This window comes from Cryptotermes secundus, unplaced genomic scaffold (genome assembly GCF_002891405.2).
Source record: "Cryptotermes secundus unplaced genomic scaffold, Csec_1.0 scaffold797, whole genome shotgun sequence".
Taxonomy (NCBI): Eukaryota; Metazoa; Arthropoda; class Insecta; order Blattodea; family Kalotermitidae; genus Cryptotermes; species Cryptotermes secundus.
This window is the reverse complement of record NW_019739974.1, coordinates 252522-266808: the sequence shown is the minus strand read 5'-3', so window position 1 is coordinate 266808 and position 14287 is coordinate 252522. Positions and strand designations below refer to the sequence as shown.

At 37.4% G+C, this 14287-nt stretch overlaps 1 protein-coding gene across 4 annotated transcripts in view; it reads left to right on the top strand.

The window, feature by feature from the left end:
• The window catches only part of LOC111872230 (zinc finger protein 260), a 31707-nt gene that overhangs the window by 11554 nt on the left and 5866 nt on the right, over positions 1-14287 (top strand). For 3 of the 4 annotated variants that reach the window (XM_023865901.2, XM_023865899.2, XM_033754614.1), the window contains 6 exons: positions 5957-6087; positions 6492-6818; positions 10227-10378; positions 12325-12522; positions 13232-13399; positions 13773-13965. In XM_023865901.2, coding sequence (XP_023721669.1) covers positions 5957-6087; positions 6492-6818; positions 10227-10378; positions 12325-12522; positions 13232-13399; positions 13773-13965 — 1169 coding nt within the window. The remainder of the gene's footprint in view (positions 1-5956; positions 6088-6491; positions 6819-10226; positions 10379-12324; positions 12523-13231; positions 13400-13772; positions 13966-14287) is intronic. The other variant, XM_023865900.2, reaches the window with a different exon arrangement.

Below are 14287 nucleotides of genomic sequence, written 5' to 3'. Positions count from 1 at the left end.
GGAAGCTCTCTCATATATGGATTTTGTAGTATTTTAACTTAGGTCTGTGAAGTGAGTTATATCTTATTTTCTATGTTTTAGACTGTTAGTTCATAGTTTTTCACTTGCATGTTGGGCTTCTTTTGGCATTTTTGGGTAAGATGTACAGGCAATACATTGCATTTTCTTGCATCTTCTTTTAGACGTATGAATACATATACATTCACAGTTCATATGCAGATGAAGTTTTCTATAAATGTATAGAAACTTCCAAAAATGATATTAGATTTTTGAAGATAAGTTTTCAGTAATCCATAACTCTGTTATGGAAAGTGGTATAAGTCTGCACAGCCTGTGTTTATCCCAGGAACGTTGAGTTTATTCTGTTTATTGTTATATTCAAAATGGCTATAGTTCTAATTAGTCTTCCATGAAGTAGGTACTTAGGCATTTCTTTCCCTAGGCTGATTATTGAAGTTGACCACATCCCTGTGAATGCCTTAATTGTATTTATAATAAGAAGCATTGGCCTAGTTCACTGGACAAACGTGCCACTCGTATGAAGTGAAGGGATGACGAGATGTTTGGAAAAGGACTTGTTTTCTAGCTCTTTCTTAATTTAACACCTTAATGCACATTTTGTATAGTTTTATTCATAATTTTACTTACATGTTTCTGTGTATCTGACACTAAAATGAAGCATTATGTCACCACGGTTCCTAAATTACAAACACAATATGTCTGTGCCTGTGTTGATATATTCACATTTGAAGAATAGTGTCTCCTGAGATGTGACGCGAAACATCAGTAATATTCTACTGAATATTCATGTCCCAGAAGGTCTTCATAGTCACTACCATAAGAACCTCAGATCTAAAAAATTCAAATTCATATTTGCCAAACAGTAAAAACTTTTCTTCAGTTCTCATGCTTGTACTACATTTTAAATTACTTGTAAATTTTCACGTGGGTGCTTGTATAAATTTTGTCATTTATGTCATCTGTTGTGACATTTTCATGCATACTGGAACCTGCATTTAATGTGCTTCGATATAATGTTTATCCCTCATTTAATGTTCAGTTTCACTGATCCCTAGTTAGCAATCTCTGTAACGAATTTCCTTCATTTAAGATAGTACTCAGTTTAGTGTTCAAAATCCACTGCCCTCTAAAGACACCTTAAATGGGGCTTTCGCTGTATTTCCGTGTCATTTGTAAAATACTCTTAGATACTGGAGTTTATATCAGCAATGCTGTATACCTGAAGCTGGCAGAAATGAGTTATGGCAAAGGAGTTACAAGGTCTTCTCCAGCAATGTTACAAATCTTACTGACTTCAACACTTCCAAAAGTATTTAGCACCAGGATATTGTCTGGACACTTGTACTGAACTGGCCCTAGTCCACAGTACTTACAGCAAACAGCTGATTGGTAGGAAGAGCATGTGACTGCTACAGACAGTAAAACAATAGCACATTTTTTTTCTTCAAATAATCAAGTAGTGTTGCTCTGTTATGTGAATATACAGAAAATGGACACATAATTAACTGTTGATTATTTACACATTGGAAATAAACTGTTAAGGTCGTACTGAAAGTCATGAGCAACAATTCTTTGTAAAGTAACATGCTTTATTATTGACAAACCAAATACACCACCTCAATCTACAGACCTTTCTTTATTTTGCATATAATCGCCACTTCTTTGTACACATTTCTCCTAGCATTCTGGGAGTTTGAAAATTCACCTTCTGTAAAATTCTGTTTCAGCCATCCGAAGACACTGACATACTGCTTTCTGAATTGCCTCCCTTGTCTCAAAACGTCCACGCAGGTGATCCTTCGTGTCGATATCTCTGCAGCAGTTCTGAGGTGGTGGCTTTTCGCTGACCTTTGTGGTCTTCGGAAAATAACCGCGGGACCCAACAAGCACAAACTTTCCTATAGCCCAAGCTTTCAATCATCTCCTGCACTGCACTGTGCCCTATTCCAAGTTTTCGGGCTATTGTGTCCACAGTCACACGCCTGTCATCTTGAATGATCTCATCCACTCTTTCCTTGTTGCGTTCAGTTGAGGCTGTTCGAGGACGATCGCTCCGAGGCTCTCTTTGATGCTGGTGTTCCCATCCTTAAAAAATTTCACCCATCTTCAAACACTGCTGGCACCCATGCACACACTTCCATAAGCATGCTGAAGTCTGGTGAATTTCTACAGCACGCTGGCGAAACGACATATCATTGTTGGACATTTTGTTAGGAGTGATACTGGTCACGTGATGCAAGCTGTTGTCGTCACAAGACACTCAAGGTTAACACAACAGCTGGTTTCACCTACCACCATACTCTCTTTCGTCTGATGTTCCCAGGTTGCATGCAAAAAAGAGGTGCTCATGACTTTCAGTATGACCTACGTATGTTTCTACAGCTCTGCCCATATTGCTAAGCAGTTATACGAGGGGAAGTCAATAATTATCCGCAATGCAGTTGTATTTGTGTTTCTGTTGGCAGCACTGTCGTTTTGCTCAGCATCACCATGCGTGGTTTCCTTGTCATTATTTAAGCGCAGGTTTGATGTTGCTAGGTTAGTTCCATTGTCACTGCCTTGCCGTTAATCATGGCTGCTCTGCTTTCTGTTTGCACCAAAAAGAGCAATGTTCAGTGATCTGGTTTTTGTGGTCTGAAGGTGTATCAGGGGCCGCAATCCATCAAAGACTTTCAGCACAATATGGGAAAAGTGTTTTGCTGCAACAGAGTGTCTACGAATGGATTGAAAAATTAAAAAATGGTCGCACAAGTGTTACGCATGAGGAAGGAGCCGGACGACCATCCACGGCCACAAATGAGGACAACATTGAGCGTGCACGTGACATGGTTCTGTTAGACAGACAAGTGACTATTGATGAAGTTGCAAATCATATGAAAATTAGTCATTGTTCTTCCTACGAAATCATCCACAACAGACTTGGGTTTTATAAAGTCTGTGCAAGATGGGTCCCAAAACAACTCACAGTGTTGCATAAACAGATGCGCTTGGATATCTGCCAACAACATTTGGATCGCTATGGTAACGAACGTGACGTCTTCTTAGACAGAATCATCACTGGTGATGAAACATGGATCCATCATTGTGAGCCGGAGAGTAAACGGCAGAGTATGGAATGGAAACATCCACAATCGCCCAGCAAGAAAAAGTTCCAAAGCCAACCATCCTCAGGAAAACTGATACTTACAGTTTTTTGGGACTCACAAGGCCCAGTACTGGAACATTATCAGGAGAGGGGCACAACAATAAACAGTGCTCGTTACAGTGAGATGCTTACTGACAGGCTAAAGCCTACAATTCGAAGCAAATGCCGAGGACTACTGTCGAAAGGTGTTGTGTTGTTGTATGACAGTGCCTGTCCACATACTGCTGCCCACACTGCTGAAACCCTCCAGAAATTCAAGTTTGATGTAATGGCTCATCCTCCGTATAGTCCTGATCTCGCCTCTTCTGACTACCACTTGCTTGGTGCACTCAAAGTGGCATTAAGGGGCCGTCGATTCACCTCAGACCAAAAAGTGAAGGAGGGGGTGCATGCGTGGCTTGCTGCTCAGCCAAAAACCTTCTTTCCTGCGGGCATCAGGAAGCTTGTGCAACGATGGACCAAGTGCGTTGAAAAGTAAGGAGACTATGTTGAAAAATGATGTTAATGTAAGTTTTCTATTTGTATTGAAATAAAGTTTATAGCTACATTGCGGAAAATTATTGACTTACCTGCCTATATCCCTCTCTGACATTATACCTCAGATAGCATATGCACTGCTGATGATCACTTGGAAAATGCTGTGGTAGCAGTACCAGTTGGTATGTCAGGGTCTTTTTGATATCAGGTGGAGCATTGTATTTTAATAGCCCTATTCACATTGGTGAATATTATCAGTAATATAAAAACAATTGCAAGTATAGATTATGGACTTCTGGGTTGTGATACTATAGGTCCTGGAAGACTGATTCACTACCACATCTCACATACACTCAGATGCATTGATCAGTTGATGATCATACGTAGAAGTGACTGACATCATTATATTGTTCAAGGCAGGCCTGATACTGTTTTCTTGAAACTTGTGATTAGCAATTACATCTAATTCATATTCCTTTTAATGTTTCTAGCATATTGTCAGCTTTCCTACAACACTCACACTTTACATATATGTCATATATTTTGGAGGAGAATGAGAAAACCACTGAATGAATTTTGATTAAACTTAATACTGGGGCGTGTATTAAAAGTAAAAGCAATTATGGAGTGTTATAAACACTTGTTAACACATCCCAGTTTGTATTAAAATCATACAAATAATTGGCACTGTGTATGAAGAACTACACGCCTTTCTACTTGCATTTAAAGTGGGATTCATGAAATATTCACTGGAGCAGTAAATGTTTAAACAAAAGTTCAGAGAAAAATGAAGCATACATTGTATGTTCAATACACTTTTCACTAAATTTTATGTGTTTGAAGTAATTAAACAAAAGGAGAGAATACTCTAGAATTGTTGCACAGTATATGCATTTCCAAACTTATATATTTAACACTCAGCAGTAGTCTTCCATACAAATGAAGATTACCAAAATCTTGTATCATCAGTAATAATTGTTAATGTAAATATACAGTTAATTAGAATGTAACTGAATGTTCCACTGCAGCTATTACTTTATTAAAGTGTAAACTTCCTTTCATTCAAGATAATTAAACAAAAGAGAGCAAGCACTTCTGAATTATTATGCCATGTGTGCATTTCCCAACTTGTTATCTTTGAACTTTCCCTTCATGACAGTTGTCTTATTGTCTGAACTTATATCTGTTTTTGAAACATAGGTATTGTCCTCCTATTTTTGTGATACTTAATAGATTAACCCTACCACTGTCTGTGAGCAGATTGTCTAGAAGATGTGGGAGGCTTGATGAGTCACACCCATATGGGCCTTCATGGCCCGTTACAGGGACAGCTTTTACTTAATAGATTAAGGAGAGAAACACTGAAAGTCCAGATTCAGTTACCAGAACAGATTAAATTGGCACCACTAATGCAGCACTGACAAATAACAATATTTGAGATTATACATTATAGAGATTAAGTACTGTACATAGATCAGTTATTTTGAATTTTAGGCAGGTAAATGAAATTAGTAACATTAGTTGCAGTGAATTATCTTATAAGACACTTTCATAGCTGTTATGCTGTGGACTGCTGCCTGTAAATTCTGGTTTGTGTATTATGTATGTATGTACATACATGTATGTTACCGCAACTGGAATAACTACTACTTTATGATTATAAACTTTCTACATTTTTTATTTTCTTTGAGGGACTAAGAAGTTTGTGTTGAACATTACTTGCTGTTCCCTCTCCCCTTTGTGGTGTCTAATGGTAAGGAAGAGGACACAGAATTTTGGAATAAGCCACTGCATCCCTCAGAAATTAGGATACAACATCATGTTGCAAGTGCCAGATCTGTGGAAGACATATATTTGGATATAATAGTAATAATTAAGTTTATGTAGACTGTAAATTGTCACTGTACATTGTGCAACAGGGAGAGTGCTGGTCCCTATGGAAGACTTAACTGCTGTAAATCAGAAAACATTGATAGTGTTTATACATGACTAGAAACAGGCCAAGAGACTTTGGTAATAATAAAGAAAATAGAGAGGTACATTTTGCTAAAATTAAATCTTAAGGTCTTAAATATGGAATAAAAAATGAAGATTTGAGAGCAGAGATAAATGTTTATGTTTAGGAGTGAAAATATTAAACTGTACATAGAAATTGGTTGAACATATAGGAGGGATAAATATAATCTGAAAGAAAACAAAAACGTGGGAAGGTCAGGCTAAGATCATGTAATGTCAGAACAGGATTCTGGCCCAACCATGTGTGTGTGTGTGTGTGTGTGGATTAGTTTTTTTTTTTGCAAAATTTTGTTTCAGAGGGTGATGCAAGTGGAGACTCTGAGTCATCACCTGTGCTGTCATCAAGACGTAAGCGTCGTGTTCCAGTGAGGTGTGCTCAGAAACACCAAAAACAACAAGAGCAACTGCAACAGGACCAACAGGAACAGGTAAAGGAGGCTGAAAGTAATGATAAAATTGTGAGAAATATGTCACAATTATTATTTTATAAAATCCAATATGTGAACTGACAGGAAGAGCTTCTATTACATGAACAGAGCCTTGATATTTTGTTCTCCTTAATAAGACTTGCGTACTCTGTTAGCTACTAGAATTTGAGACATCAGTTACATGAAATATTAGTAACTGCACAAGTTATTGATTGTTGGGTTTACTGTTAACTCTTCAGTAGTTGTGTGTGACCATCAGTTCCTGAACGACTTAAATACAGCATTGTTCTTTTGCCTGTGTTGGTTATACTATTATGAGTCACTTGCCGGAACTAGGTGTTCTATGGAAAAGTCTTATAGCATCTGTTAGAAGTACTTCATGCACAAATTGTTGTTCTTTTTAGCAGCACATAAAAGAGAAACAAAGACCGAGACCAGGTCGTCCTCCAACCAGCAGAAAAACACGCAGGGGAAGGTCAAAAACTGCTGAACCAGATTCTAAGCAGGAACAGCAGCAGCAAGAAGAGCAATTGAAACAGGAGCAGCAGCAAACACAGGAGCAAGAAGTGAAGCCAGATTTGGAAGAACTGGAGCACCAACAAGGGGAACAACATGTACAGGAGCAGGAAGAAGACAAAGAACAAGAACACCAACAGGATGATTCATCATCTGCTAGGAAGCGTCGGGATGGCTGGGAAAAATACCCATGGATGTGTACTGATTGTTCTCAGGTAGTATTATTACATTGCATTACAAATTTGCCCTAATGTTCATAATAGACAAACCATAATTACATAAATGGTAGACAGCTCTGATTGTAAAGATGACCCCATACTAAGAATTATGTCTGCACAGAAAAAGAAATTGTATATAATTTCATGCTGTTACTACAAGTAAACACAGGAAAGGTAATAAATACTTGAAAACATGTTATATGTGCTATTTATCAAGTTTGTTTCCTTCCTAAAGCCTTTATTCAGTCTTGCCCGTCTCTCTTCACTGTTCTTATTGTCTGTTTCTGTTTCACCGTCACAATTTCCATCTTCCTTCTCATGTTCACTGCCAACTTTCCGAACTTTTCCTCAGCCTTCCATCCACTGCTTTAGATGTACACTGCTTTTTAAATCCTTTGACTCACTTCTGGAGAGATTCATTGCCACAATCTTGATCCACTGGCACAGCAATTTGACACTGGGCTTCTGTATTGTCCCAGCTGGTGTCAGAACATGGTCTCTTGCCAAGAACCATTCAGAATGTAATTATTTTTTAATGATCCTAAGATCCACATTCACTGTAACTTGTATTTGTTACACCAACCCTGCAGGTATGACCATAAGATCCAGTATTCATGCTGATATGCGGTATTAAATAATGTTTAAATACGTTCAGCACTAGAAACCTTGTTTTCTGAACAAAACTCTTCTCCTGTTTCAGACAATTTGTAACCAGTTACTTACCATTTCATTAGTTATCCATCCCTTAGTTTGATATCTAATTGTTAGTTTCATAAGCAGTTGCACCTTAGTCATAGTTTTTCAATTCATTATCACATGTGGTAATTGTGCTGTCTTCTAACACAGTGAGAACTAAAGCCACTCAGATCTTTTCATTGCCTGTTTCAAAACTGGTATTTCATTGGTGTTGCCTGTTAGGCCTAATAGACAATTACTTTCTCCCTGATGTTGTTTCTGAAAGGAGAGACGTTTTTTCCTTGAAGTCTGGTGGTAATGTCTACTATAAATGAAATCCCTTTTTTCCACATCATTTGTACTCACCATCCTCTGCTAGCCTTAAAATTTTACACCCAGTATTTAGCATCCTTGCAGTATCTCATGTGTCAAGTGTAATGATGTTAATATGAATTTGACATTCCATTCTGTCTGAGTCTGTACAGCCCTAATTCATCTTGTTCTTGAAGTGACTGCATTTAGGCCTGCTGAATAATTTCCATATAAAAGTAGCATTCCCAAATTCCTGGCTCTGTTGCTCCCAACTTTAGATGTTTAGATGTTGTATTTTCTTGCTGCTTTAAAGTTGTATGTTTGTCCTACATGTTTAATCGCCTTAACCTTAAATTTTGCATCTTAACTGCACCTGTTACTTGTTGACACATTGCCTTTCACATAAGTACCTCATGATATGTATTACTTCTTTTATTTCATAACTTCACTGGCATTTTGTGCAACCTTGTGTGGCTTCTAACCTTGAAATATATTTTCTGTCTCTTGTTTCTGGCTTTATACACTCATAGCATGATATAGTTTGAACTTTGACATCAACCTGCTAAAACCATAAAATGTATGAGAATATCAATATAAAAATTTGGCATTCAAATTCATGGTTACCTTAAAGTTTGTAACACTTTTTTTCCAGTTGTGTGGCTATATTAATATGTAGAACTTTATCATGACTAGTTTATATTTTAGCTGGTATCAGGAAACATGTATGCCTCTTTGAAGTTTTTTATGGTTTAAAATATTTTCATTGTGCTCTTCTTACTTATGTCATGAGATCTTGAACTTTAAAACAGTAATGTCAAAAATGTGTGAGAAATTATTACTGTGCCTGTTTTCAAGAATATTGAATTAATGTCACTTGAAAATTGATATCTGTATGCAGAATATGAAGAGAGATAAGTGTATTAAATGTCAGTATACCATACAATCTAAGAGTGTTGCAGGAGCTGGCTTGGTTGTCTTACCTCAAGTTAGATGCAATTCCCACACCTATGATGTCATTACATTGAGGGATTTTTGATGCATGCATCTCTATGTGGTCCACTGCTGCTGCTGGCTTTGATAAGTCATCAATCTGCAATCTTCCCCCACCCTCCACTCCTTGCGCACATGCCCACACACACACACACACACACACACACACACTATGCACACATATTTCAGCCTCTGAAGATGGAGGCAGCATGTACCTCTGAAACATTGGTATCATTGCCCATGACCACATGGTGTAACAGCCCAAGACTAAAATTAACATCAAGAATAACCAGTGTGAGCACCTAAAGTCACTAATTGTATGTATGTTCTTATGAGTCAGACATTGTCCATTAGTCCAAGTCTGGTATCTAGTGGTAACTTGTGGGGTAGTGTGAAATTCTCTTGCTGCTGAGAAAGAAAAATGTATGTATTTACTAATAATTCATTCTTTTTTTACTAACTATTGTGCAGAAATGCCAAACAAACATTTCACATAGAAAAATATGGGGAAATTGTGTGTATGAATGCTTGTACACATAATAGATATAAAGTTTCATTTTATGTATGTACTGAATTTAATTATTTCAGTAACATGAATAGAATTTTTACAAATGTCAAATTAGCCCAAAATCTTCCAGGTACTTCCTTGAAACCATTGGTGCACCCATGGAGAACCATGGCTATATAATTTTTAGTGGAATTAAGCTTATTGATAGGTTGTTTCTGTGGGTGACATAACCATTAAAGTGGTTGTTGCTATACTATTTTCAAATCTGATGGTTACAAATTTACTATTTCAATTAAATTAGGTGGACTGTTCTGTTACAGTCAGTGTCTTACAGCATGCTTAACCATTGCATATTGTGTTTGCCATCATGCCGTACTCTGTTATTACTTTTTTCTCCATGATCCATGTAGAAAATCCTGCACTTCTTTATATGCCTAGTTATTTCCACTGCACAGTATGATTTTCTTTTATCTGTGCTTTAAATATGATACTTTGTAGTTCCATTATCTTTGACTGTTGCTTCAGTATAGGATTGTATTATTGAAATCATGGTTTTTGTTAGCTCTGAAGCCCTTGGAATGTCTTTCATTTATGTTCTTGCATTCCAGATTTGTTTCTCCCCTTTTCATCTCTGCTTGTTCATTGCTTTGTAGTCCTCGTTACAAAGGTATCCATTGAAATGCATTATCATTCTGAAGGCTTTGCAGCAGTTTTACAGACTAGTGAATTCCTTATGCATAAAAATATAGTGAATTCTCATTACCATCCTGTGTGATGGATTGTATTCTGTCTCTGTAGGAAGGGCAACTTGGAATCTCTTAAAATGACTGCCCTGTTTGAAAAGTGTTATGTGACAATGTGACTAAAATTTGCATTTACTGAAATTACATTTTGCTGAACAATCCTGGTCTGTATTACAGGAATTACCAAGTATGCAGGCATTGCGTACACATCATGTGACAGATCACAATCAAGCTCCCCGATTTATGTGTGCTCAGTGCTCAAAGGTTTACACTAAGTACTATGGTTTTGTGAGTCATGTACGACGGCATCGCAACCATATGAAATTTTGGTATGTTCATTTTCCCTCTTAAGTTCTGGAGCAGTTCCAGCTGTAAAGATGTATGAGGGCTATTCGCAGAGTAACCTCTGGTGAGCTGTTAACAGAACAAGTATTGAAAAAGAAAAGGGTTTATTGTATACAAAAAATATGTACATGCTTAAGCTAAGTCTCGGCATAGTCACTGCTGGAATTGAGGCACTTGTGGAATAAGTTTCTGTGTGCCTGTGTCAAACAAGTCTGCTGCTTGTGAGCTCAGCCATGTTTTAACTCTTTCCATCAACTTCTCACTGTCGTTTAAGTGCTGTGATCCCAACCAGTTCTTCAGGTAGGTAAACAGGTAGTAGTACTTGGAGCGAGATCAGGGCTGTAAGGGCAGTCAAACAACACCCAGTTGAAATGCTCCAGCAGTGCATGAGTGTGAGTAGCTGTATGTGGACAAGCATTGTCATGTATCATGGTGGAGCACTACACCAGATTTCAGCATTCCACACCTTACATTCTGAATAGCCCTACACAGTTTCTTGTGTTTTGCAATACACTTCAACATTACAGTGGTCCTTTGTTGCATGATTTCTGCCATCAGAACTCCTTTCCTGTCCCAGAAAACAGTTGCCATCAGCCTTCTGGCAGGCAACATGTGAACTTTTTCAGCTTGTTGAATATGTGTTCATCCACTGCTTTGACTGCTCATAGGTTTCAACATTCACAGATGAAACACAGGTCTCATCAGCTGTTACTCATACAGTGTGATTGAGAAATTCGTCGCCATCTTTGTGGTATTGCTCTAAAAAAGTAAAAAGCGAAGCCATTCTCTGCATTTTATTGCACACCTGTGAGCATTTTTGGAACACATCTTGCGCAAAACTTGTGATAGCCAAGCCTAACTGTGATCTCATAGAGAACAGTGCATGAAATTTTTTTTTATCATGACGTAAAACAAGATCGTCACTTACTACGGGTAGCCGACCACTTTGCTGTTCATCATGAACATTTGTTGACCCATCTTTTAACATTCTATACCATTGTCTTATAGTTTCTTCACTTATATCATTTTGGACGTAAACAGCGCACAATTCACTGTGGATTTCTGCAGCACTGATGTTCCTAGCCCGAAGAAAGCAGATAACAGCACAAATTTCGCACCTGGCGGGATTATCAATTGCAGGACCGGGATTATCAGTTGCAGGACCCATCATAACTCACTCCATAGAAACAAAAATTGGGTGACCAGTTATGTGAAGGTTTACAAGGCAATGAGTCATGTGACGTTACCTTGCATGGGTGAGCTGTTCCTGGCTTCTACATTAGTTGCCTAAAATAAACAGAGGATACTTTCTGAATAGCCCTCATATAAGTTTGCCTTAATCTGTAGCATGCATGTTCATGAATAATTTAGCTGAAATGCAGAGGGCCATGGAAATCAGTTCCTTGTTTGTTCATTAATGGAAAATACCTATGAAAATCTGTTGTTCATAATTGTATGTTGTAGGATTTTTTTCTACAGACTACCTTTAGTAAGGAATGCTCACTTCCTCAGCTGTCAGTTTCTGTATATCCTTTCATTACCAAGAGCTAGGATATATCCCAGTCAGTAAGGCATCTGATTATGGGTGGTATGGTTGGTCAAGGGAACAGATTCTATTGTTCAGACAACTAATATCCAGACTAGCTCTGGGGTCTGTCCAGCTTCCTGTTCATTGTCTTTTTGTGTGGACATAAAACACCAGAGCACCACACACCTAGATCACATGCAGAAGTCTAAAATGCCTGAAATTGTTCCTGCACATCCCCTATACAACTTCATGATGTGGTACTTCAGCACATGAGGAACCTTGTCTTTACCTTTTACCATATCAGTATTTGTGTTTGATGGAAACCCTGTATCCATTGTTTGCAAATATTAACTTCAAGCTTTCATACATTGCCATTAGAAATCAATAATTCTAATGTTTCAGCTGTGAAGAGTGTGGAAAATGTTTTTCCAACAAAAAAGTGCTTGAGTCACACCGCGCTACGCATTCAGATGCACGTCCATTTGTTTGTTCAGAATGTGGTAAGACCTTTCGCCAGCAGAGTGCGCTTTATGTTCACAACCGATCCCATCAGCCTGATGATGTGAAAAACAAATATCCATGTGATCAATGTGACAAGCGGTAAGTAGGACATGAAATACAGTCATAATGAAAATATCTAAAATGATGAAAAATTGATGTATAATGAATATTTATTATTGATAGAGAACCTGGAAATATATGAATTGCCCCAGGTTCAAAGAGAAAATTTTTATGGTGATCTCATTGTAACCAGGAAAAGACATGGCAATTTATGAGTAAATTAATAGTTATTTTGCTGTAATTCATAAACTGTCTCTGAATTATATCACCAAATTAGAGCTCAGTACATAAAAGCAAAAAGTCTTGCAAGTTTAATAGCTGTAAATATTCTTACTTTCAATATCATGCGTGGTATTAATCACAGACAGACATGGCACCAAACTGTGATTGTATTTAGGATGGAATTTAGTATTTCTGCTTTGTGTCTTCTCTTCATTGATACATAGTTTCTTGATATCCTTCATTATAACAAAAATATATCAAGTTTTTAACACCTGCTAAAACACAGAACATAAGCATAATCCCTCACTGTTATGACCAAGTTTGCACATGCCAGGATACACTGCTATCATAGCAGCCCACACAACATAGAATGCTGCTGCTAGATTTTATCCAGTCTTTTCTGAAGCACCATTCCCTTGAGAAGATTCACAGTTTAAATTGTTGACAAAATAATGTTGCTTTGTCCTGTTGTATACTGATTATGTGACTATTCTGATGCCAATAATGATGCTTTTTTTTTTAACAGGTTTTCAACAAAACCAAACTTAGTTACACATAAACGAATCCACACAGGGATCCGAAATTTCACATGTGATCAGTGTGGCAAGAGTTTCATCCAGAAGGGTAATCTAGATGCTCACCTACTCACACATTCATCAGATAAACCCCATTCCTGCCCTATATGTAACAAAGGGTGAGTAAAAAAGTAGAACATTAGATAATTGATGTAATGTCTTAAGTGGGTTATGCATGGTACGTATGTGAGGCATGTTTGCATTTGTGTCTTTTTAATCTTTCTTTTTCTTTGCCTTACTAAGCCATTTCAGCTTTCTTTTTATCTGCAGGCATTAGTAAATGCATTAGTCTAATGGATTGTGTTATCTTAAACTGTCCCTTGTACAAAATAAATTCTACTAAAAATTATTTACTACTCTTTCATTATTAAGGATTGTCAGACATTTGAAATTCTTCAGCTCTCTGATTATTAAAGCATTTCTCATATATATATGCACAGCAGAAGTTTCACCCAATGGACTTTGCTTAGTGATTTGTCATTATGAGTGCAGGTTTAAGACTCCACTCCAGTTGCGGAAACACCAAACAGTACACACTGGTGCCAAACCACATCAGTGTGATGTGTGTGGACGTCAGTTTCGTGAACGAGGGACGTTAAGAGAGCATCATCGTATCCATACTGGTGCAATGCCTTTTACTTGTGAGTTTTGTGGTAAAAGTTTCCGCTTCAAGGGTATACTTACGGTGAGTTGATACGATTTGTGAATTACAAAGGTTTCATTTTCCACTTGTGTTAATTATTATACAGTAGTTATTCAGTTACAATTAATTTGGATGTCTGATAATTTTGCTCAAAATATGAAAAATGAAAAACATTGCTCACAGCTGAGTGCATACTTTAAAAGATGCGTGGCATTTAGGAAGACAGACAGAGCTTCACAGTTTCTTCAAACCTGCATTATTACAGTCAAAAACAGGTACAAAATCTGAGTCTTCTATTGACAAATAAATGTACTGTCTTCTTATAGTTTTTATAGTATAGGCTCTACAATGATATTTTTTTTTT